Genomic DNA, 27,318 nt, shown 5'->3' with positions numbered 1-27,318 from the left:
GCAACTTAGTGAGAATGTGCCATTGCAGAAAAGGATATATTTGTTAAAATAAGGCCATTATGTGTCTAAAACCATCTGAGCTTCCCCAGGAGGCATCTTGCCAGATACAAAGAATGATTTTACATTATTTCAGAAACACCAAAGTCAGTAATCAAAAGTGACTACAGGAATATAGGCAAGTCGTTTGTCGATACAATGAAATAATTCAGCTCACTTTGAACTTCAAATTTCTTAAGGGATACATGTCTTTAGAATTAGAAGGCATAGAGCTCATTGAATTCTCTTTACATCATTGCTGACATTCTGTCAGCTTGTGCTTAAGTATTTCCTATAATGGGGCCCATCCCACCTCAGAATCTCATATATTCTATTGTTGAAACACTCCATTTGTTACGTATATATTTTTTTCTTCCACTAAGCTGAAATTTTTCTCTGGCCTCTAGAGCAACGAAGAGCAAAGCATTCTTCTGTTGTCTGTGGCAATCCTTTAAATACTTGGAAACAGCTAACCTGTCTTCCTTTAGTCTTCCATTTCTGTAATGAATCAGAATCATCAATATGAGACAGTATCTGGGTCTTTCTTCTTGGTTACTCCACCTAAAGTGTCTCTTTATATCTCAATATCCCTATTTCATTGTAGCACTCAATGAATTGTACATTACACAATTCATCAGATGTGGTTTGGCAGAACAATTTGGTAAACCTTATAAAGGCTTTTTTTATTTTGCTTTTTTCTTTGTTTTCCTTAGGACAAGTGACAGGTAATTGTGTCATTATAAATATATTAACATGTGCTGACATATTAGTAAATTTTGAATGATGTTAAATGAAGATTTTCACCCTATCTATCTGGAAATTAAATGTATTCTACTTTATTCACCCTACATAGAAGAGTCATAGGTATTTATTTTAAAACAAATAATAAATTTGGACCACATTTTGTTTAGCTTTTTTGCTAATTCAGATATAATTTCTAACTTCTTATATAATGAAAAAGTAAAACTGATTAATCTGTATGTTTTTCCTAATTCAATATCTGCCTTCTTGTCTTACTTTATTTTTACTGGTATCTTAAAGTATGAGATTTTTCCAAGGATGGAATACTTCTATAAAAACTATCAAACTGTAGTTCTTACAATGTAAGAATTTTAAATAATACTGTATTGGATACAAACTTTTATTCTTGGGATCTATGACTGGTTATTGCTACCGAGATTATCAATAAATATACAAAGGATTCTTCTGAGTGGATTTGCCTTTTATTCTAGTAAATTCGATAACTTTTACTGACTTTTTTAAAAAGACAAATTAAATAACTTTATTAATGTTTTCCAGAGTCAGAAGTTGAATTGTACATTATTTAATGTTTTAATGTTTTTTAAGAGGTTAAGAAACTATGGTAGTGCTTAAAATAATTCTTTTTTACCACTGACCAAAAATAAATCTTGGTGATTGTCATATTGCTACTAATCTTATGCTTTCAGATGAATGCACTTATATTCTTACTGGCAAGGTGAAATCTTACATGAAATATAGGTGGCTCGGTATGTACTGGAGTGGTTTATGTTGAATTACCACTTGGTTCTATTGTGTGGGTCCTCTGGTTCAGTTGCACCAATGCTATCCAAGCATAGAAGCATTCTGATTTAAAGTATCTATTCTTGGTTGTAACACCATTTATTTAAAATATGTAAAGATGTGTTTATTGTGTTACTGAGGCATACAGAATTAGGAATGAAGATGAATAATATACTTTTATTACACTGAATTTAGAGTCTATCTGGAAATATTTTAAATTTCATGCAGAGTACTTCTGGACCACTATCTTCTTTACAGTATTAGGAATTTAATTTTTGTAAAGATAAATCTCATTATACAAAAACCTGTCAACAAAACATAATTTAGAGAGGAAGTCATGATTTTACTAAAATAATTTACATTTTAAAGTAATTTAATTCAATTCTAAAACTTTAAAGATACATAGTCCTAGAACAGAATATAGTGAAGAATATATTATAGTTGGTAAAAATACAAGATCATTTTAGAATGTATATAAATAGACTTTCTGTGATAGTTTTCAAAGCCTAAGGCAGATGTGAAGTGAAGGAGATTGCAGCAGACAGAATTGGAAGAAGTCTGGAAGACGTTTTTCTGATCCCAGTTCTGCCATATTAGCAGGGTGGTGTTAGATAAAGCCTCAGCCCCTCTGGGCTGCAGTCTCCTCTTCTCTGAAAAGTGGGAATTGAATTTCAATGATCTCTCATGTGCTTTCCAGTTCTAAAATGCTTTCATTTAAGGAATGAGCCATAATGAGCCTGCAAGCATTTACATCTCTCGATATACTGGCTTGGCCCTTCCTTTCAAATTCTTATTTCAAAGTTCTTTTGAAACTTTAAAAGAGATTTCCTCTGCATTTTAAAATGTTGTTGATCTTTCTGCTGAGAAGCAAATCAACATTTAAAGTACCAAAACTGTCTCTTTAAACTGTCATTAAATTATAGTAAGATAGAACCCTTTGAAATGATCTGGCCCAGTGAATTTGCTCGTTTTTATTTCATGATACTTTACTCTTTTTGTGGACAAAATCAGCAAGAACAGCTCTGTTAACCTGGCTAAAATAAGAGGTTTTTTTCCTTAAAAAAAATAATTTTGATAGGATTGTTTTTTTAAAGGATCAACTCTCAAAATGTTTGATTGCATACAATTGTGCAACCATCCAGAAGGAAACCTAATATTGTTGGTTGCGTTTTTCCCCTCTCACATTTTCTGTATTCAGAATAATAAATAAATTTAACCTTTTTTTCCTCCATAGTTACACAACCTTTGAATATGAGCTCCAAAAATGACAATATTGATCAGTTTTTATTTAAAACTGATAAAAAAGATTCATATATGTATAATAGAGAAATAACTTTTGTGCAGGAAAAGAGAAGATACATAAGGCGGGAAAAAATGAACACCATTATGAAAGTCGTCAATTCTGGTTTCTCTCTGTATAAAAGCTTCAGATTTTATTTATACTTTTACTGAAAAAATTTAAAATTAAATAACATTCCTTGAAGCAGGTATACTCTAACAAACACACACGTGTGTGACATTGAAATATATTGGTGAAAATAGTCATGATCTGCCCTCAAATTTTTACTTTCCTTGGTTTATGTGATAATCTTAAGTGTGTATTTGTTTGAAATTTACAAATGGAAACGCTTATTAAAGACTCATTATATTAGCATGTGTTAAGGGGGATTTCTTATTTTCTGACTAACATTTCAGTATTTTTAATTATGATAAATCATGTAACCCAGACTCATGAATTTTGGGGCAGTGGAAATTATTTCCTTTGACTCTTTTTTCTGCATATCATCAATTTGCTTTTTACTCATGTTTCTTCTACTGTCGCTGTAAGCTTACTTGTTGTTTTTTCTTTCCTTTTCTTCATGCTGTCGTTTAGAGCCCTACAGAGAGACAAGTATGGGAGTAAAGCTAAACATTGCATATCAAATGTAATTTTTTTTAGTTCACTTTTATTGCATCACATATAGATGATGTAGTTATTAAAAACAGTTCATCTCACAATTTAAAAACTAAAAAGCCTATGAATCGACTTACATAAATATATGTTAATAGAGATTAGACGCTTTTGTTGTCTGATTCTTTTATTGTCACATAATCAACATAGTTGTTAAGTTTCATGTAATGTGTGTGTGAGTTAAATTGTTTTTAAATTAAGCATTTATTTTTGCTAAGTAATTCGTAAACTTTTAATTTTTATTAGTACATTCCATCATAAAAATGTGTCACGTGCAACATATCCACTTTATTTTACTATGGCTGGTTTCAGCCCGTACCTAATGCATTGACAAACTGAAATAATAAACACGTGTTTCAATGCATCAGCCATCCAACCATAGCCATCAAGCATACCATAGCAGCTTCTGCAAAAGCTATCACCCATCACATACAGCCCTTTAAGAAGCATTTACTTTTATTTTTTCCTAACATTGTGGATTTGTCTACAAGATATAAAATGAAAATAAATCGCTTCACCCTATGTCTGTGATGGCTGCTTATTAATACAATTTATGCATTGCTAATTTTGAAAACTGTCTTACTTGAATACACAGTATGCATCAGGAGTCCAAATAAAAATTGGCATATTTGAAACACAGAATTTAAACCAGCAATGAACTAGTTGAGTTTTGATAAATAACTGCATCACAGATATAGAATGAATGCTGTATTTTTCACAAGTTAGCAATATATTAAGAAGTTTAATAGAATTCTCCAATTAATATTTCTGTAAATAAACATCCTTTCTTATTTACCAATATTGGTTAAATGTGTTTTTTCATTTTGTGGTTGCATTTGAAGTGATTTATGAAACTATTATAGATTCTTGTATTTCTGTTCATTCAATGGAATGCAAAAACCTTGAAGAAATATGTGGTCAGATTTATTTCACTGCAGCTGTTTCTTACCAGAATAAAATGTTTATCCTCTTTTAAACCCAAACTTTAACATGCACACAAATCCATCACTCATTATATAATGGTAACATTAATACTGACACAATGTTTTTAGGCACCAGATACCTGTGTCTTTACAAATTCTTTTGTAGTATTTATTACTTAATGACCCTAAAAAAGTCTCTGATGGGATAGTATACAATAACAGCCAAAATGCTTATAGCAGAAAAAAAAATTAGGAAGTAAATCCAAATACTTTTGTTTCGAAAATTCCTAGGTGTAAATTCTTTTGATGTGCCATTTATCTGACTAAACATTATTTCATGACCTCATCATTCTGAGAAATTTAACATAATCCTTTTGTGGTTTTGTATGAAGGGATTATTTTTAATCTTACAAAATTAAATATCAATTTATTAGACACTGCTTGTTGCTTTTACTTTTGACCAGTATATTCAAAGTACCACACATGAATTATGTTAATATTATACCTATTTTGGTGCTAAGACAATTTGTAAAATTAAAGGTAATGAATTATTTAACTGACTTTGATGTGTATAAATTGAAAGCTATGAATGACTACACCAAAATTTTATGTTATTTTGTCCAAGTTATAACCAAATATACTTCCAATAATGTCAGCCAATGTTTGTGTGGCAATTGCAAATTGATAATTTATAGGTTTTTAAAAATTCTTTTAAAGATCTACTTTAAATATGATTTTCCCATTTATATGGTTTCAATCACTCGTCCAATTATACACATATATAGATTTAATAGTATTTTCTGTTTCCCTCCAAACATTTTATACTAAAGTAAATGCTAGCAATTTATACATATTTCATAGTCGATGAATGTTTTTGCCTCTGTGTTTGTGTGTGTGTTCTATGGCTTGTTGGATATAAATGTCATAGTATCTTGTAATCTTTTTCAGAGGGGCTTCTGAACAATGCCAGGGATACAAGTGTCATGGATACTCTACCACTGAATGGTAACCATGGCAATAGTTACAGCATTGCCAGTGGCGAATACCTGAGCAACTGTGTGCAAATTATAGACCGTGGCTATAACCATAACGAGACCGCCCTAGAGAAAAAGATTCTGAAGGAACTCACTTCCAACTATATCCCTTCCTACCTGAACAACCACGAGCGCTCCAGCGAACAGAACAGGAATCTGATGAACAAGCTGGTGAATAACCTCGGCAGTGGAAGGGAAGATGATGCCATTGTCCTGGATGATGCCACCTCGTTTAACCACGAGGAGAGTTTGGGCCTGGAACTCATTCATGAGGAATCTGATGCTCCTTTGCTGCCCCCAAGAGTATACTCCACCGAGAACCACCAGCCACACCATTATACCAGAAGGCGGATCCCCCAAGACCACAGCGAGAGCTTTTTCCCTTTGCTAACCAACGAGCACACAGAAGATCTCCAGTCACCCCATAGAGACTCTCTCTATACCAGCATGCCGACACTGGCTGGTGTGGCCGCCACAGAGAGTGTTACCACCAGCACCCAGACCGAACCCCCACCGGCCAAATGTGGTGATGCCGAAGATGTTTACTACAAAAGCATGCCAAACCTGGGTTCCAGAAACCACGTCCATCAGCTGCATACTTACTACCAGCTAGGTCGCGGCAGCAGTGATGGATTTATAGTTCCTCCAAACAAAGATGGGACCCCTCCCGAGGGAAGTTCAAAAGGACCTGCTCATTTGGTCACTAGTCTATAGAAGATGACACAGAAATGGAAACCAACAAAACTGCTAACACCCTGTTGACTGTTCTGAGTTGATATAAGCAGTGGTAATAATGTGTGTACTCCTGAATCTTTATGCTGTCCTCAAAAGACAAACACAAACTCTCAGACTTTTTTTTTTTTAATGGGATTTTTAGGTCAGTCCAGGGGAGAAAGATAACTGCTAAAATTCCCCTGTACCCCACCCTTTCTTGTCCTTTCCCCTTCAGGTGGAGACTTCATTATGTTAATGAACAAGATATGAAGAAAATGGCACTCATTGTGGCCTTGTTGAATTATGTTGTGTATGTTTTAACATCTCTGATGCTCTGTTACTAAAATTACAAGGACCTGCTTTTTAAAAGGCCAGAACAGTTGTCTGAAATTAGTAACAATGCTGCATCTAGATTGGAGTGCTGCACAAACATAAAAGCAAAGCAAAACTGTATCACATAGGGTTTTTGGTCACTCACAACCTGAATTCACCACAGCTGGAATAGCTGTGGAAAACAAAATAAAACAACAAAATTAATAATGAAATGGAGGGGAATTCTAGAATTATATGCTAAATGCATATTTTATGATTTGCTGTATTAACTGATAAAACTAATGGCAGAAAAAAAGTTGAACAATTTCTATGTAATGTACAGATACTAGCATTGCACATATAGTCTGCTTTCTGTTCCTCCAGAATTTGAGTCCTGTTAATGTAGTAGAAAAAAAAAAAAGAAATTTTCTTTTTCTTTTGTGCTGGTCTTGCAAGTTTGTCTACCAGTAAGAGAGCAAAGTTTCCTTCCTTTCTTCTCCTTCTTCATTTTCTTTCTTTTTTTCTTTTTTGCCTTTTTTTCCTTTAAAATTTCGCCTGGCAAAAAATAAATAAATGGAACTATCACTTTATAAGAATCATTTTCTAGTAATGCAAACAAATTATTTTTTACAAAAAAAATAAAATAAATAAAATTAGACTTCCTTCCCTCACTATATATCTTTATGCAGTCAGAATATTTCCAACAGTGTTTTTTGCAAATTAGAGCAGGACAAACTTTTATGTTTACGGGGCACGTCTGTTGTAATGCAAAGCATATTTGGCAAGCAGTTCATCACCAGGACACTAGCTATGATTCTAGAAGTCAAAAGGTGTCTATAGAACTAGTGGGGCTTCTGCATGTGAAAAACGGTTTTCCATAGGCATTAAAGTGCTGAATGCTCAGTCTGATCCCCAAGTGGGCACCTGCACTACCACTTTTTAGAGGAAATTCACTCCCTCGTAAGAATTGGAAGGTCAAATTATTTTGAAGTGATTTTTTTTAAAAAGGTCTTCTGTTTATTAACAGGAAAATGTATTTATTTGACAGGATTTTGAGTAATGTAGGAATACAAAAGGTAAATTAGCAGCACATATAATTTTTTTTTAATTTATGATCCATTTTGTATGGTCTCAAAGTTGGATGACCTCATTACTAATATTTGTTGTAAAGTGAAACTTGTTTGCCAACCAATAAACAACTGATTGAGATTTAGAAGATACTGTATTGATGTATGTACTATATGATTAATTAGTCTTTTTATTTTTCTCGCCTTTCTTTCCTTCTGTTTTCAATACATAAACTTTGCTAATCCTCTGTGGCCCAAATGAGCCATGCAAAAGAAATCAATCTGCCTAGATGAATAAGCTAAGCACAAAATCATACAGGTTTGCAGACAAAGTAAACCAGAAAAATGGAATGGGCATGTTTATTTTGGCTGAAATCAGAGGCATAACTTGATTTTGAGCAGGTTAACATATATGTTACTGTTTGCTTATCTATAAACCAGCTGCAGTCACTATGCTTACCTTTAAAACCAGATTCAATCAGAGATATAAATATCAAATTTGGGGGCTGGGTGAGTCATATTTTTTCCTCCTTTGTACATTCCATTTTGATGTTAGAAATTCAAATTCCCTCAATTTGCTAAAAGCTGCAAAGAGAATATTCATTTTATAAAGATACAATAAGACTTTTATTGTGTTTTTTTCTTATTCTATATATGAGGGAAATAGGAAAAGATAAAGAAGTTCTTTCAAAGAAACTTTCTAGATCTCTCATTACTGCAGATCCTTTATAGCAGGGTCCAAGTACAGACCACCTGTTAGGGCAAAGCTAAAAGGAATCTGCCAAATTATAATTTCTCCTATAGTGTGTTTTATCTCGGGGTTTCCTTTTTCAAAAATCTAAACAACACTATCCATCTATAAATGACTATCTTAAATCAAGTTTAGAGAATGGCCAATAATCTGTATATAGTTTATAAATACGTGGCAAAAAAATTTCTGCTGAGCCAGAGTGCATCATAACCTTCACATCACCTCAAAACATTTTATGTATCATTCTTCTTTAGTCAATTGGCATGAATACTTTTTAAGTTTACAGATTTTATGTTGGAGGAGAATCACAAGCGTTAATGGTAATTAGGGTTTCTCACACCACACTATGGCAATATTAGCACGTCCAAGGCTTTTAACCCACCTGATACATAGAATACATTTGGGAATAAAAGAATCCTTTTTAGATGTGTTTATGGTAACTTCAGAAACACAAATGTGGTCTGTGGATTATGAGCACTTATGCTTGTTTTGTCAAACAGTAATCTACATGAAAGCAACTCTGTCAGTAAGAAGCTGGTTTCACAGAAAAATGGGGAAACTACCTCAATTCAGCTTGCTGATTTTCTGACATTGCTACCTCCCTGCCCATTCTTTTTGTGTTTCTATATGGAAATTTGAAGCAGGTAGCCTCTCAAGCTCTACATAGACCAAATTGAAGAAAGATCACTTGAATACACAAACTGGTGCAGAAGAACATTCAGCATATAAAGTTACTACCAAGCTCTTGCATCAAGAAAAAAGAGTGAGATTTTTGAACTCTATACATCATAAATGGCATTCTTTCAGAGAGACTTAAGATCCCAAAGATTATAACAGAGAGAAATTTCCCCTGCAAGTATTATGTAACCGTAATAAAAAAAATAAAATGGATAAAGGAGCTAATTTTACATACATTTCAATAGAAATTTGCATATATCTAACGTATTCATTTTGTCCTGTTCACACTAGCAAGGGTTGAATTCCTGAACTTGAATCTTTTTCTTCATATACATTTTCTTATAGAGCTATTGATGAATTAATTAATGATTTTTAAATTTTTCTTTTTTCTACCACCTTTTGTGACTCAATTTTTTTAAGATCCTGAGACATTTATGACCTGCTTATCTGTATATTTTTATGTGTTCATCTGAATTTCCAGTAAGAAGTAAATTTCCATCAAACAGATATACTATACAGCTATAATACAGCTTATTTAGCCAGCTAGAAGTAAAACTTATGCCACTGAAACAAACAAATGATTACTTTCTTCTGAAATAATATTTTTATAACATTTTTAGACTTGGTTGTTTTTCCTCTTTGAAATCTAGTTCACATGATACTTTATCAGGGACACTAGCGAATGGACCTCATGTTTAGTTAATTCTGAAACTGATGGATTGCTGCACAGCCTCTGTTCCTAATTGATAAATATTTGTGGCAAAGTCCAAATTTTGTGAAGGAGAAATTGGTTGGAATTAAATTTCATGGGCATCCCTTCTTGTTTCCACTATAGTATAATTAAACACACTGAAGTTGAATAATAAATTACTGAAATTACTGTGCTAAAATAATTCTAATAACAAAAATGAACTGACAGAACAATTATCTTGAAGTAACAATAATCAGGAAAATATATTAATAAAAAGCAGATAAGGGAAATATCCTTAACTTCCTTTAAAAAAGAATTCACATTGACTCTAAATTAAGATGTAGTTTATCATCTGTATTTTAAAATATCCATCATAACTAAAAATGTTGACATATTAAGGAAAGGATCTTTAAGATCTAGGCTTAAGATTCTTATTAATATTAACTTAATTGGTATGACAAGACTTTTCATAATATAAGCATATAAGGGAATTAGTAACATTTATAAAGGACCTGCATATTTAATTTTAGGCATTGTCTTCAGCTTCCCTGGACCCCCAACACATGTTGAAATGTTGTTGACTAACTTGCTTTTTTTAAGGAATGACATTAAAAATTTCGACTGACTTTCTACACTACTGTAAAGATCAAAAGGGAGAGGAAAAATAGTTTATGAGTTTTCTAAAGATCAACTCCAGACTAATCTATATCATCCCCTAATAATGAAAAAACAATTAGTTTTTAGAAGTTGTCTATCAGTACTGTACCGAAGTGCTACTGCTTGAATTTTTTTGTTGTTGGTTTAAAGAGATGGGGTCTTGCTCTGTCACAAAGACTGAAGGGCAGTGGCACAATCCCAGCTCACTGCAGCCTCAGACTCCTGGGCTCAAGTGATCCTATTGTCTCAGCCTCCTGAGTAGCCATGATTACAGGTCTGAGCCACAGCTCTTGGCCTGTGATGTATTGCAGAGGGAAAAAAACCAACACTACGAAACTGTAATGCATGTCAGTTCAGATTTAGAGAGTGTAAAAAACAAAAACCCAAAGTCTAACTATTTAGCTTTGAGCAAATCTGAAGATATTGGCATGAATATCCTTTCTTTTCTAAGAAAATTTTTGAGATAACAATATATATGAAGTTCCCAGTATATTGTAGACCAAGGTGTTAAAATTTAATTAGTTCATTTTTAGTAATTCATAATTTTAACTTACCACATAAACAATTACTATGCATTTCTAAGTAATGTTTTCAAGACAGCTTATGTTAGATTTCTGCACATCATTAAATGACGAAGATGGAGGCACAAAAGCAAAGCAGCAACATTGCACAACAGCTTATGGAAGCATTTTTGTGCAAATGGATTTTACATAAGAAGCTTTTTTGAGCTCATAAAATATATTCAATGGATCCCAACATTAAATTTAATTTTGTAATCAGCAAATACGTTCTTTATAACATCTTAAAAATATTGAACAACTAAATTTTCATTTGTAGGCTAGCAGAACTTAAATGTGTTGGTAGTTGCTTCTTTTCTGATTAGGCCATAAGAAGAAATTTTCCTATTTACTGATTAACACTGATTACACTCTCTTTGGTTTAAAAGGGAAACTTTCACCTGTACACATACTCACACACTCTGATTCCATTTATTTACAGCCTGCAGAATAAATAGCTTGTTTACGATATTTAAAACTTTGTGATTTCTGCAATAAAACAGGTAGTTAATATAGTTTTGCATAATCTCATTGAAAGATATTGCTATTCCTTCTTTATTTAAAAAAAAATTTAAAAGCCAGCACTTCTTTCACATCTAGCACCTGTAAGTTACTATTCAAATGTCTTGATTTCAGCTAAGTTTTGATGTTTCTTTTTCTCTTAATAGTATGTCAAGAGCATTGTTCTCATTTGATAATTTGTGTCCCGTTAGAGTATTTCAAAGGTAAATGCAAACTAATTTTTAAGAAGGCTTGTGAGAGAACTTTGATTTATGTGAAGAAATCAAGAAAGACTAGACATGAACAAACCTCTATTGGGATAAACAAGTTTCTTCAACCACAATATGAACAACGGAAGAGCAGAAACCAAACAAGTTAGCAAACTTATGGTAAGGTGGCAGGACCTAAACTAGAGTTACAGAGAAAAGTTTTCCAGGAAAGAATAATAAAGTCGTTTGTAATGATAAAAATCTCATACACTATACCAAATGTTACCAGTGTATTCCAAAAAGTAAAATTGGAGTTTCCTATATTCTGATTTCATTCGGCTAATTCCACAGGAAATATTAAATACTTTAAACACTCGAGATATTTCTTATCTAGCTATACCTTGTTTCAAGGAAACATCAATATTTATAAATGTTTCTTAAATATAAGTATTTTGTCGCAATTCATCTTCACTCTCTAATCTGCTGACTCTATTGAACACCAACAGAGTTAATGCTTTTAGTAGCTTTGTACCTTTTAGAGCTCTATTATGAATCTTTCTAATACATATGAAATTAATATTATATTAGAATTATGTACATTGTACAAAATAATTCATAACCAAGCAATATTCATACTATAGAATAATTTATTATTATATATATGAATATTATATTGAGACTGAACAAATAACCACTCTGCTACAAATATTACTCTCAAGTTCCCTGCCTTTAATTATTGTAGTCAATTCATAAAATTATACATACAGCTGTACATGGTGGGTTATCAAAGTACTCCATAATCCAAATGTATCTAAAAGTATTCCAAATGCACCTTTCATTCTAGAATACTAAAGGAAAGCGTTTGAAAGAAGAGGAAAGTAAAGCAGACTTCTATTTAATTTCAACATTGCCTTTCAGATTGAATAATTTTTAAATGACGATGCTCCACTATAGATGAGGTTACAAAAGATTTACAATTAGTCCAGAATCAGAGGATTTTAAATCTTAAAGGAGTTAAGTTTGTCTCAATGATCCAAGACTACAAAATTTCTTGCTACATTGGCGAGGAAATATGTTTAAAACCGAGACCTAAAATAGCTTTTTAAAGTTTAAAAATTCCTCTGTTTCTTCTGAATGTAAAACAGGCAAAATGATCCTGACTTCAAAATGAAATATATTGATTGTTATCAAAAGATGTTTGACAAAGTTAAGCCCGTATCTTCAATGCTTTAACAGTAGGTAGAGGTCTTTGGGGTTGGAACTCAGGACACAGTGACCAGGACAGAGTATATTCTTAGGCTAATCAGTGCCTAGTCCTCTGGAGTATTTTCTAATGCCCTGAATTTCAAGTTGTCAAACTGGTTTACATATTGAATGACATTTGAATCAATAAAAATGAGAAAAAACATTTAAATTTGGTTTTCATGTCACATTTGAGAATAAAGATTTCCTTCATCACCCTAAGTAATAAAAGCTGATATGTCTTGAAACAACTATAGACAATCAGAATGTGTTCATTTATAAAGTATCACTTGTTTGTATATTTTAACGCTGACCTTTGCCTGTGAACTAGAAAATCAAGATTTGTAGAGTCAGGTTGATTTGCCTTCATTTGATTCCTGCGAATGCATTGGAAGCGGATGGATAACTTGGAAGTTTTTCCATGCTGCTTTCCCCCTTGCCGAGCATTAAATCTAATTCAAAATATGTCTCTCTAAAAAACAATAGTTTATCTTTAAAACTAACAACTAATTGTGTTATTCCTTGTTGATAAGAAAGTCACTTTTTAGAAGCAAGAATATAGCTACTGTGGCTTGGTCTCTTAGGATTCTCATATATTTACACGTGGCATTATTCTTTTCATATACACCTACCAGATTTCAAGCTATTGGATATTTCCCTTGTACAACCTTTACATCTTTTTTTTTCCTTAAATGCTCTGTACAATCACATGTAAAGTCATGAGCTACAAACCTCAATAAAAATATCAGTAAACAAGAAGTGATGTAGTTACTGTTATTATATGGTATTACCAAACTTTGATTTTGGGATAGTGTTTCAAATTTCCGGATATTAACTGAAACATGGGCTCCTAATATATTTCCTATGTCCACTACCTCACACCCTGCCACCCTCCCCTTCATGCATTGGAAATATAATGTAAGACCTGTTTAACCTTTGTTTTCAGAGAACTGCTGCCACTAGAGGTGTATATAAGGCAATTTTTCTTTCCCAGAAGGATAAAAAGTTAAATTAAGAATTCACTGTTTGACCTTAAAATGTGCCATTAATGAGATATAATCAAATTTAGTCTTACATCTACTGCCTGGTCTTATTTTTCCTCATCTCAAACGAGGGAGTAGGACAGTCAGTCACCAACGAACCTCTGGTCCGAATAAGACTTTAGAGCTATGCATTGTGACGTGTCATTCTTCTTTTGAATAAAAAGTAGTATATACATATTAGTAAATATTTTGGATCACAAAGATAGATGTCATATAATCATTATCCTGTAGTGTCACGGATTCTGATTATTTAGCTTCCTAACTCTGAGTGTTGGTTGAATGAGCGCAAATATCAGCTGGATAAATCGAATTCAGAAGCCACTTTTTTATAATATTGAAAATGCATTTCCATAAGAAATATTCTGCAAAGGAAATGGAAGAGAATCAGCAGCTCCTGAGTGCCTAGTGTATGCCTGGTACTTTACATAGCCTCATTTCATCTTCCCAATAATATGACAAAATGGAACATATTACTGTGTACTCCTTTTGTGGAGGAAACTGAAACTCAGATCTCACAGTCACAGAGCTAGTGTATTTTGAACCAAAATCTCTCAGTCTATTTATTTATTAATCATTTTATACTGCATCAACTAAATGATTAGTTGAAAAGAAATGAACCAAACCCTTTTTATTTAAATAAGGGGAGGAAACAGCATTCAAGGAAATGTTGCAATAACGTGGAACTCAAAGTTTATGTGAACCCATTTTATAAGGTATTTAATATATCTATAAATATAATATGTACATATAAAGAGAGAAAGAGAGATCAATATATCTATTTCTACTTATCCATCTATCTATTGAGAGAGAAGAGAGGACTGATTTTTGAATTCTGGTTCTGTCACTTATTCTGTAAGTTTCAGCAAATTAACTTCTCTAAGAATAGGGTTTCTCATCTCTAAATACCTAAATACAGCATTTTGTCTGTGATATACATATATGCATAGTGTACCAGGCACACATAAAATTCTCATCCAGAAAATTCTTAAACAGATTCTGGGTTAATACTAAATAAATTTTGTTGGTGTCTTGTTGATTCTATTAGTCCTCTCACCCCTAATGATGGTTAGATAATAGTAATCTGTTTCTTAAATCAAATTCTAGTTAAAGTTCCACTTTAATATATATGGCTGGCTCATTCGATTGTTATGGCATGTATAATAATTAAAAGTTTATGTACACAATTTTTCAAAATTTCATCTTTACACAACAGTTTTAACAACTGTATTTCCAACGTGATAACGCATCATTTTTCAGTCTATATTCAGCAGTTTGCACCTGATAAAAAGAGATGGCATTGCACTCCAGCTTGGGCAACGAGAGCGAAACTCTGTCTCAAAAAAAAAAAAAAAAAAAAAAAAAAAAAAAGGATGGTTCTAAGTTTAAATACATTTGGGAGATGTGAAACAAAACACAACACAGATTTTTAAACTGTAGAATTTGAGAGACTGCACTGCAAAACTCCAAGAGGAGTATATATTGTGTTGTTTACTAAGATTGTTTGCACCTGAAATCCTCAAGGAATCTGAAGAGCAATACATTGCGAACCTATTGATCCATGAAACACAGTTTGTGAAACACCTCTCAAAATATTCTTGTTACTATTGAGTTTTTTTCTGTATATTTTATGTTCATGAAATACTGGAGGTGTGACTCTTCCAATACAGGTATTAACTGGCTTTATAACTCATGATAAAAGAATATTTTTAAAGTATCCCCACTAAATTTCTGCTCCTAATCTTTAGGTGGAGAAAGAAAAATTGAGACGAATACTGCCCTAAGAATTCTGCCCTAACCATAGAATCTCTATATTTTAATATAGCTGCCTATCTTCTAATATTAAGTATCTATCTGGCTGCAACAAGTGGAGGGAAAAGGAGACTACCTGCAAATACCTGCAGAGATACCTGCAAATCAATGAAATGAAAATCATGTTAAAATGCACATTTTGATTTTTGTCAGTCTTTGGGGGTGAGGGGTCTGAAGTTGTGCATTTGAAACAAGTGCTCAGTGACGCCTCTATGGCTCTTCCAGCTAGTATCAGGCCACTTGGGCTTTCTCCATGTCTTCCATATGCCTGTGATGAGGTTTATGATTCCCTCTAAGTGGTTATTTTTAGGTACTAGGGAATATATTACAGGAAAGGAGAAAAACGTGTCTAGATGTTGCTCAATTTTACCAAAAGATATATATGTTTTGATTTTTGGAAATAAATACAGCGTATTCTCAAAGCTGGTAATGGTTACAACGGTACTGAAGCTAAAGCCACAGCTCTTTTAGTCCAGCATGTTAGGTGAAAAATGTGATGGGAAAACGATACACACACACACACACACACACGTGTGTGTGTATGTATATATGTGTTTATATATGTGTGTGTGTGTCATGTGTTTATGCATATGTCTGTGTGTAACTGCATATATATAATTGCATATATATGTAAAATATACACATATACATGAAGTAATTTCTTATTATGAAAAAAGATCTTAGCTAGGTGTTATTTTCCTCATAAACACTTATCTAAGACATGATGGAAATAGCTATTAGAGATAACTAACGTTTTTAGCATGTGAAACAATCTGACTGTTGAAATTGGAGATACTTGCTGATCTTCTCTTTGTGTAAAGTGTAGAATAATCACATAGATAAGTATGACAAAAAGTGAAAAATTAAAGAATGTCCAGGAAGCAATATCATTTTGAGTTTTATAAATACTTTAAAAAAATCAATTACAGTTTTTGTTTCATTATAATACTAAAAAAGTTTATTGCTAGCAAATAATCTTCTTTGATTAAAATATCTCATAAGATAAAAGTGAACTTGTTTTCTCTGTTTACCTCTGAGACACTTTATTCAGGATTTACTGCCATTAACGGGAGTAGAAAATATAAATGTTGTATCCAAGAGCTTCAAGGATGTTAACTGCTCTGAAGATTTTATGTATACATTGAAATAAAAGATCTTGTCCAGATTAGTGATTGTGTGTTAAGTGTATTAACGTCAAAACACATCATTGCATTAAAGAAAAATGTCTAATTATGAATTAGATAATTCTTATAATGAACATGGTCTTTCAGATAATCAAAATTATTTGAAAGCAAGACTCATACTGAATTTCCAAGATATTAATTCTCTTTATGTTTCCAATTTAGAAAAAAATTTCACTAAAATATTTTATTTTGATATTGATATTCATGCTTTGCTTACCATAAGATGTAAAGAATTTGTATTTGATATTTAGTATACAGCCTTAATTCCACCAATCAAGCCCATATTCCAAAAATTAACAATGAATTTTAAATATTGGGAAGAAAAGATAAGGTGTACTCAAATATAATTCCCCTTGTCTTACCCTTTATGCCTCTTAAAGCTGGTAATTTCTCACATCTTAGAAAGGCTTTAGCGCATTGTTAATTCTATCATTCCACAGTAACTGAAGAAAACAGAATTCCATTAATTTCCATTAATGCAGAATAATACAGTAAGAAGAAATAGACAAACTGGAAAAATGCATAAAAACTTTTTTTTTTTTTTTTTTTTTTTGAGACAGAGTCTCGCTCTGTCACCCAGGCTGGCGTGCTGGAGTGCAGTGGCGAGATGTCAGCTCACTGCAAGCTCCGCCTCCTGGGTTCACGCCATTCTCCTGCCTCAGCCTCTCTGAGTAGCTGGGATTACTGGTGCCCGCCAACTTTTATTTTAGATTCAGGGGGTTACATGTGCAGACTTGTTACATGGGTAGACTTTGTGATGCTGAGGTTTGGGGTAAGAATGGTCCCATGACCCATATAATGAGCAGAGTACCCAATAGGTAGTTTTTCAGCCCTAGCTTAGTCTTTAGTTTAAATTTTCATTTAACAAATTTTCATGATTTATTAGGCTTTGTCTCTATAATCTAAAATTATTTAATTAATAGAATTTTTTTGCAGTTGGTAACCTATGTACATTGCCTAAAAGATTAAAAATAAATAATGACATTATTCGGCTTTTAAAATTGGAATAATATCCAAGAAGACAGAGTCAAGGCTAATTACTGACCCTATGAAAAATACAATAATTCAGTGTTATATTTTAGTCACTTATTTTGAAAAGACCTTGATTAAACTTATCTTGCTATTTTCAAATATTGTGAAGGTCAATAGAGTAGTTAGTTTTGTATTTTCCCAGCCTTCCCTGCCTTAGAATAACTAGAGCACATTAAAAAAAAAAAAAAAAAAAAAAAAAAAGGCCAGGCCTCACACCACACTAATTAAATCAAAATATCCGGGGGTGGTTCTCAAGTGTAAGTAAATTCTAAAAGCTCACCAATGATTCAATGTGCAGTTGGGGCTGAAAATCACAGAGTTAATTGCTTAATACATATTGGGTATTTGCATTAATCATGTTTAAATATTCTTAAAAGATTTAAAAACAATGTTTTAAATATTTCTTACTTTTTAAAGCAAGAAAGAAAGATGAATAAGGAAATTCAAAATAGAAAATTTCTTGTCCCCAGATGAATGCAGCTAATTCCCTAAATATGGTTTAGGGATAGTATATTATTCAAGTACAAATCAACTGGCTTATTAAATCATCTTTTTCATGATTTAATTCACAGAATAAACATTCTTATTAAAAATATCTGTGTTTCAATCATTATTTGGGGGGATTATGAATATTATCACCGTAGAAAGAGGTCAGTTATTAATTTTAAATCAGGCAGAATCACAGACACATATCAGGAACTATTTACATGGAACAAAAGCATCTTCAAGTTTTTCTGGAAAATTTAACAATCATTAGACCATATGTCTACATGGCATTTAGCACAGTGTGACAACTATCAAAAACCTACTCTTTGTAAAACTGAGTTGATTATAATTCCATAGAATAAAGCTATAAGCTGAAGGATTGTCATTTTTTATTCATAATAAATAATAATTATTGTTTCTTCAATATGACTTTAAGTGTTGTATTTAGCTTTTGTGGGCCACCCAATTCATATTCTTCTTTTTAAGTTTCAGTAAATAATTGATAGTGATTTCTAAAAGGTTCTCTAGACAGGAATAGTATGGAGGACTGCATGGAAGAGAAGAACAATTCATTAGATAGAAAAATCATTTTTGTTTCATTCTCACACCCACCAGTATTCTCCTTCAATTTTTGGAATAACACATAGAATTATACATCTAAATTGCCTAAACCAATTAACACATAACTTTCGTGGATAATGTGATGGGATGGCAAATGATTTTTGACTGTAGTGACAACGCCCGATCAACTGGTAATGTCTGTTTGGAGCACTGTCCTCAAACGTTTTCTACGGTATTAGTAAGAAAGAATGCCTTAATGGATTATTTATGTCTGCTGTGACAGAGAAAAGAACCACAGGTGAAAATGATCAACTCATGTGCAATTTATGTGACATCTCTGATATACAAGTTGTTAACACAAATAACTGACACACATATTTTAGAAAAGTTTGGAGCCCTAAACCTTTTTTTTTTTTTTTGATGATAGCTACTTTGGTTATGCAATGATAGATAATATTTTCTAAAGGGAGCAGAAAAATTATTTATATCATGTATTCTGCTTGTTCCAGATGCTTAATTTATATTACTTATGTAAAGTGAAGTTTAGAATGATTTTCTTTTCCATTACTTTTCACAGAGGTATATACTTGAGCTTTCTTCTTTATCCAATCATCACTTGCATCTGGCCACATCCCTAATCAGTCTCCCTTAAGATTTGGACTAAGCTGTATTCAATCTCATTGCAATACAGCATCTTTTTTCTCTTTTCCTACCTATCAATTTTACTCTCAGTCTTCATTTTATGTTTAATCTTAACCTTAGTCTTTTTCTGTTTTTGTTTCTATGTTGCATAAAAGTCATTTATATTTTATCTGATGTTTCTTTGTTCCATAAATCAGCAGCGCCTTGTCTCACTTGGTCTAGAGATTTACTTATCGACTAGCTCTTTCCTGTCTCCCTTCTGTCTCTCAGTAGTCCCAGCTCCAGTTTGCTTCAGCCCTCAGCTGCATTTTATTCTAGCCATTATCATTCATCTCTCTGGGCTTCTCCACCTATCAGTTTAAGCTATTTGTCTTTTCTGTGCATAATGTAAATTCACAGAACTGAAGACCTGAAACAACTCTTGAAACCATTTAGTCCAATTCCTTTATAGACAGTAAACTGAGAACTACAGAGGACATCTGATGATTCAAGACCATACCTCATTCATGGTGGAGCTAATTATAGATCAGGGTTTCCTAATCAGCACATTTTCCTATGTTATTTTTTTCTATTTACCTTGCTAAACCCTCCTACCGTGATACATCTGTTTCATATGTGGTCTAGTTTCTGCTTTCTTACTAGGTATTTTCAGGAGACTTTGGTTTTAAATAATAGAGCCATAATTCACATTTACTTAAAGTAAACAAAATAAAGAACCAATGCTTTAATAGAATTAAAAGTACTTTTAATGGAATTAGTGGAATTTATTGATTCACCTCATCAGGGATGATTTTGGCTGGTGCCAGAGCTGGTTCAGAACCAGGACAATAAACACATTAAAGACTTTTTCCGTGTCTTTTTTCTGTTTCTCCCTGTGTAATAACTTGATTTTTTTTTCTACTGAAAGGCACAATTTTATGGTGGCTGAGTGTCCAGACTTTGAATTTAGACTGCCTGAGTTAAAGGCCTGCTTCCTCCATTTTCTAGTTTTGTGATTTTGAGCAAATTCCTGTGTGTCCCCAGCTCCCTACTCTGTGAAATTGGGAAAATAATAAAATCTACCACATAGGGCTGCTGGGTAATAGAGTTAAAAGCATGAGTTACTAAAGTGTTTAGAACAGTGCCTGACACATAATAAATACTTAAGGATTGTAACCTGTCATTATTGCAGCAGGACAGCCTCTTTTCATAGAGGCATGTTTGAAAGCAGCTTGGAATTTCAATCGAATGGCTCCATGAGACTATGAAAGGTCTCTGCCCTGAAACTGGTTAGAAAGCTGCTAGGAAGGATTCAGATTCACCATGCTTGGTTCTTTCACCTTTCCCTGGACCAGTTTTGCCCAAAGGATTGGGTACCATGGTTGGTCAACCCTAGGCTACTGACGATATCTTTGACTAGAACAGCAAAGTCTTACTAGAAGCTGGCATGAGGGGGAAGCTGACCAGATACACTGGTATTAGCACCAGTTCTTACAATACTATAGCTTGTCAAGTCTGTGTGAGGCATGAACTTCATGAACTTCATTCTTTCATATCTAAATCGTGCTTCATATCTGACTGAGATTCACTGTTTATCTTTACTCAATTCCATTTCCATTTCATCAGTGTAATGCTAATAAGAAGCAAAAGTTAAAGTCACAATTCAATCAATATTACAAAGCTGCACATTTCTATTGGTTGCAATTAATTTCTGTGCTATCCTTAATAGGCCTTGATTGTAAACATTAGGAAATCAGAAAAAGTTTAGCTCTTCTATTTACTCTTCTCATTTTCATAACAAAGCATTGAATTTCGCTCTGTAACTTCGAAATTTTCAAATACAGAAATACTACTTTTTCTAAACACTTATATGTCCTTGAAAAGATAATTAAATTGGTTTTGATGAAAACTCTTTCTCAAAATAGGATAGAAATAAAAATGCTATTAGGTTTAATCCAGGATTAGCAAGAGATATTCAGAAAGACTTTTACTCTCACCAAGTCCGAAGGCTTATAGCTGAGGGATACACACCACCACAATATATACATCTAAATAAAAGAACTGTTACACTCAAAAGGATTCTTCTTTCAGTTTGAAACAATCTTTCATATAAAACTGGGGGAACTTTCCCCAAGGCATACTTTGCACCTAAGCATCTTATTTGAATATGGATTACTGATCTTATCACACAACACACACACTCACAAACACAAACACACTCAGCTATTGGAAAAGAAAGAAGTAAAAAATATAAAAAAAAATATATATATATATGTATATATTCACAACAAGGATGAGAAAGGAAGATTGTTCTCTGTGGAGCACAGTCACCAACAGCAGCAAAGAAGGACAAATGTGACAGTCGGAAAGACAAAAAGAAGGCCCTCACCAGATTACAGTCTCCTTGACCTAGGACTTCCCAGCCTCCAGAACTATGGGACAATAGGCCCAGGGAAATGGAGGACCTGGCTTACTCACACAGCAGAATCAGAACTAAGACCCAACTATCTTCTCTCTCAACTCAGAGTAACTTCTACTAGACCGCAATATTTGCACACGCAGTGCGCTTTGAGGTAGGAGAAGATAAATCCAGGACCAGACATGTTTTGGGATTTATTTTCCATCATCTCAGTGACTTCCAGTCTCCAGCTTCTGAGTCTTTTTGCCAGAGGGCTTCAGACTCACGTCTGGGGCAAGCCAAAAGCACAGGGGGTTCATTCCCCAGGAGCAACACTTAAGCAGTGTAGGATGAGTGCTGTGTATGTGTGTGTATATATACACACAATTCTAGCAGACAAAAAGGAGTCCTAGAATTTTTCTTTCCAATTTCACAGAGACTCTAAGAGGAGTATGTATGCAATATTCACTGGGGGATGCACATTCTTTGAGTCAAGGAGAAGATACAATTCCTTGTATAATGCCATAGGATTTCCAACTACCAAAAGAATGCAGAAGTTAAGAGCAATTACAATTCTGCCTCTTCTGCTCAATGATCCATCTGTACATAGAGTTGTGTTTTATTTGTTGGGATTCTCAGTTTTATTCTAAGTGGTCTGAGGTTTTATAAGTAAACAAAAAGAAGATGTGCTGCTAAAATTTGATTTTTCTCTTGAAGCATTTCCAGAAATATTAAAACCTACACAAAAATAAAAACCTATTGAGTGGTCTCATTAAAAAAATAGTTTGAAATGTTCCAAATCTGAGACTCAGTGACTTGGACATACATCAGAAGAATTACTTGTTATTTTCAGTAGATTTAATTTAAAACAAGCTACAGAGGAGACTATCATAAGAAAATGATACAAATCTTTAATTAGAATAATTAAAACCTAATTGTGATTCAATTACAGATAAGATTAAATTTTATCAAGTTAAAAAAGTTCAAGTGAATGCTAATGCTTGATTGAAGATTTGCTAGATTTAAGTCTGGATTTATTTTGGAATTGTGGAATTGAATCATAAAAAAGAACTATATCTTTTTGTATATAGGCTTCACATTAAAGCAGTTGCATAATTTTGGCAAACTATAGTTTTGTAGGTGATAGAATGATCTACATTTTTCATTTCCTGTTATCCCAGATAAATAACAACATACAAAATCAACATACACTTTCAATTTTCTCAGAGGAGTATCAGCTTCAAGATCAACCCACAATACTGAGGATTAAATCACACTTGGGGCTTATGTAGTCGCATGCCCAAAGTGTTTGAAAATGCTTTCAAGTGAAGGGAGTGCTTAAAAGGATTATAACTCTCAAGACTGTTGTAACTAAGCATATTGTACTACAAATAAATCCTGATGTGACTGTTACAGAAAAACAGGTGCTGTAAAGACCATGCTTTAGAGAGAAAATACAAACTGTCTATGCATATAATAAAATTTATTTGACTAAATGAGCTAAAGCTCTGGTGTCTCCAGAGTTTTAGAATGCTATTCAGCAATTATGTCCCTATTGAGATTTAATTATCCCATTAGATATTTATTTACTACTACATATTAAGTTAGAGTACACCATTAGAGTCGGTGGAATAATAAATACATAACTGCTGCTAGATAGAAACAGCTTAGCCAAAAAATTATTTCCAATTATTTTGCAAATATTTAACACTATGCCCAGAACTATGCCTTGCCCATAGTAAGCATCTAATAAACATTTTATTTATTTTTTTATTGTATTTTAAGTTCTGGGATACATGTGCAGAATATGCAGGTTTGTTACATAGGTATACACGTGCCATGGTGGTTTGCTGCACCCATCAACCCACCATCTACATTAGATATTTCTCCTAATGCTATCCCTCCCCTAGCCTCCACCCTGCAACAGGCCCTGGTGTGTGATGTTCCCCTCCCAGTGTCCATATGTTCTCATTGTTCAACTCCCACTTATGAGTGAGAACATGCAGTGTTGATGGTTTTCTGTTCTTGTGTTAGCTTGCTGAGGATGATGGTTTCCAGCTTCATCCATGTGCCTGCAAAGGACATGAACTCATCCTTTTTATGTCTGCATAGTGTTCCATGGTGTATATGTGCCACATTTTCTTTATCCAGTCTATTATTGATGGGCATTTGGGTTGGATCCAAGTGTTTGCTATTGTGAATAGTGCTATGAGAAACATACGTGTGTATGTGTCTCTACAGAATGATTTATAATCCTTTGGGTATATACCTAGTAATGGGATTGCTGGGTCAAATGGTGTTTTTGGTTCTAAATCCTTGAGGAATTGCCACACTGTCTTCCACAACGGTGGAACTAATTTACACTCCCACCAACAGTGTAAAAGCATTCCTATTTCTCCACATCCTCTCCAGCGTCTGTTGTTTCCTGACTTTTTAATGATCACCATTCTAACTGCTGTGAGATGGTATCTCATTGTGGTTTTGATTTTCATTTCTCTAATGACCAGTGACGATGAGCTTTCTTTCATATGTTTGTTGGCTGCATAAATGTCTTCTTTTGAGAAGTGTCTGTTCATATCCTTCACCCACTTTTTGATGGGGTTGGTTTTTTCTTATAAATTTGTTTAAGTTCTTTGTAGATTCTGGATATTAGCCCTTTGTCAGATGGATAGATTGCAAAAATTTTCTCCCATTCTGCAGGTTGCCAATTCACTCTGACGATAGTTTCTTTTGCTGTGCAGAAGCTCTTTAGTTTAATTGGATCCCACTTGTCAATTTTGGATTTTGTTGCCATTGCTTTTGGTGTTTTAGTCATGAAGTCCTTGCCCATGCCTATGTTCTGAATGGTATTGCCTAGGTTGTCTTCTAGGGTTTTTATGGTTTTAGGTCTTCTGTTTAAGTCTTTAATACATCTTCGGTTAATTTTTGTGTGAGGTGTAAAGAAGGGATCCAGTTTCATTTTTCTGCATGTGTCTAGCCAGTTTTCCCAGCACCATTTATTAAATAGAGAATCCTTTCCCCATTGCTTGTTTTTGTCAGGTTTATCAAAGATCAGATGGTTGTAGTTGTGTGGTGTTATTTTTGAGGCCTCTGTCCTGTTCCATTGGTCTATATATCTGTTTTGGTACCAGTACCATGCTGTTTTGGTTACTGTAGCCTTCTAGTATAGTTTGAAGTCGGGTAGCATGATGCCTCCAGCTTTGTTCTTTTTGCTTAGTATTGTCTTGGCTATATGGGCTCTTTTTTGGTTCCATATGAAATTTAAAGTAGTTTTTTTCTAATTCTGTGAAGAAAGTCAATGGTAGTTTATTGGGGATAGCATTGAATCTATAAATTAATTTGGGCAGTATGGCCAATTTCAGAATATTGATTCTTCCTATACATGAGCATGGAATGTTTTCATGTTTGTGTCCTCTCTTATTTCCTTCAGCAGTGGTTTGTAGTTCTCCTTGAAGAGGTCCTTCACATCCCTTGTAAGTTGGATTCCTGGGTATATTTTTCTCTTTGTAGCAATTGTGAATGGGAGTTCACTCACGATTTGGCTCTCTGTCTATTATTGATGCATAGGAATGCTTGCGATTTTTGTACATTGATTTTGTATCCTGATACTTTGCTAAAGTTGCTTATCAGCTTAAGGAGATTTGGGGCTGAGATGATGGGGCTTTCTAAATGTACAATCATGCCATCTGCAAAAAGAGACAATTTGACTTCCTCTCTTCCTATTTGAATACCCTTTATTTCTTTCTATTGCCTGATTGCCCTGGTCAGGACTTCCAATACTATGTTGAATAGGAGTGGTGAAAGGAGGCATCCTTGTCTAATGACGATTTTCAAAGGGAATGCTTTCAGATTTGCCCATTCAGTGTGATATTGACTGTGGTTTTGTCATAAATAGCTCTTATTATTTTGAAATACGTTCCATCAATACCGAGTTTATTGAAAGTTTTTAGCATGAAGGGTGTTGGATTTTATTGAAGGCATTTTCTGCATCTATTGAGATAATCGTGTGGCTTTCATTGTTGGTCCTGTCTACGTGATGGATTATGTTTATTGATTTGCATATGTTGAACCATCCTTGCTTCCCAGGGATGAAGCCAACTTGATCGTGGTAGATAAGCTTTTTGGTGTGCTGCTGGATTTGGTTTGCCAGTATTTTATTGAGGATTTTTGCATTGATGTTCATCAGGGATATTGGCCTAAAATTTTCTTTTTTTTGTTGCATCTCTGCCAATTTTGTTATCAGGATGATGCTGGCCTCATAAAAGGAGTTAGGGAGGAGTCTTTCTTTTTTTATTGTTTGGAATAGTTTCAAAGCTCTTCTTTGTACCACTGGTAGAATTTGGCTGTGAATCCATCTGGTCCTGGGCTTTTTGTTTTTGTTTGGTAGGCTATTAATTACTGCCTCCATTTCAGAACTTGTTATTGGTCTCTTTTGGGATCTGACTTCTTCATGGCTTAATCTTGGGAAGGTGCATGTGTCCAAGAATTTAACCATTTCTTCTAGATTTTCTAGTATATTTGTGTAGAGTTGTTTATAGTATTCTCTGATGGTAGTTTGTATTTCTGTGGGATCAGTGGTGATATCCCCTTTATCCTTTTTTATTGTATCTATTTGATTCTTCTCTCTTTTCTTCTTTATTAACCTGGCTAGTGGTCTACCTATTTTGTTAATCTTTTCAAAAGACCAGTTCCTGGATTCATTGATTTTTTGAAGAGTTTTTCATGTCTCTATCTCCTTCAGTTCTGCTGTGATCTTAGTTATTTCTTGTCTTCCGCTAGCTTTTGAATTTGTTTGGTCTTGCTTCTCTAGTTCTTTTATTTGTGATGATAGGGTGTTGATTTTAGATCTTTCCTGCTTTCTCTTGTGGGCATTTAGTGCTGTAAATTTCCCTCTAAACACCGCTTTAGCTGTGTGCCACAGATTCTTGTACGTTGTGTCTTTGTTCTCATTGGTTTCAAAGAACATCTTTATTTTTGCCTTAATTTTGTTATTTACCCAGTAGTCATTCAGGAGCAAGTTGTTTGGTTTCCATGTAGTTGTGCAATTTTGAGTGAGTTTCTTAATCTTGAGTTCTAATTTGATTGCACTGTATTCTGAGACTGTTATGATTTCTGTTAATTTGCTTTTGCTGAGGAGTGTTTTACTTCCAATTATGGGGTCAATTTTAGAATAAGTGTGATGTGGTGCGAGAAGAATGTATATTCTATTGATTTGGAGTGGAGAGTTCTGTAGATGTCTATTAGGTCCACTTGGTCCAGATCTGAGTTCAAGTCCTAAATATTCTTGTTAAGTTTCTGTTTCGCTGATCTGTCTAGTGT

At 33.6% G+C, this 27,318-nt stretch overlaps 1 protein-coding gene across 23 annotated transcripts in view; it reads left to right on the top strand.

The window, feature by feature from the left end:
* ADGRL3 (adhesion G protein-coupled receptor L3) overlaps nucleotides 1-13,624 on the top strand; it is an 873,224-nt gene extending 859,600 nt beyond the window's left edge. For 12 of the 23 annotated variants that reach the window (XM_055297496.2, XM_055297489.2, XM_055297484.2 and 9 more), the window contains one exon: nucleotides 5,401-13,624. In XM_055297496.2, the coding sequence (XP_055153471.1) occupies nucleotides 5,401-6,200 (800 nt within the window). In that variant the 3' untranslated portion in view covers nucleotides 6,201-13,624. Of the gene's footprint in view, nucleotides 1-3,451; nucleotides 3,504-5,400 lie in introns of all 23 variants that reach the window. The other 11 variants (XM_055297519.2, XM_055297517.2, XM_055297518.2 and 8 more) reach the window with 3 other exon arrangements.
* Nucleotides 13,625-27,318: the final 13,694 nt, after the last annotated feature.

This window comes from Symphalangus syndactylus, chromosome 10, assembly GCF_028878055.3.
Source record: "Symphalangus syndactylus isolate Jambi chromosome 10, NHGRI_mSymSyn1-v2.1_pri, whole genome shotgun sequence".
Taxonomy (NCBI): Eukaryota; Metazoa; Chordata; class Mammalia; order Primates; family Hylobatidae; genus Symphalangus; species Symphalangus syndactylus.
Note: the sequence above shows the minus strand (reverse complement) of the source record. Positions and strands in the feature narration are given on the sequence as shown.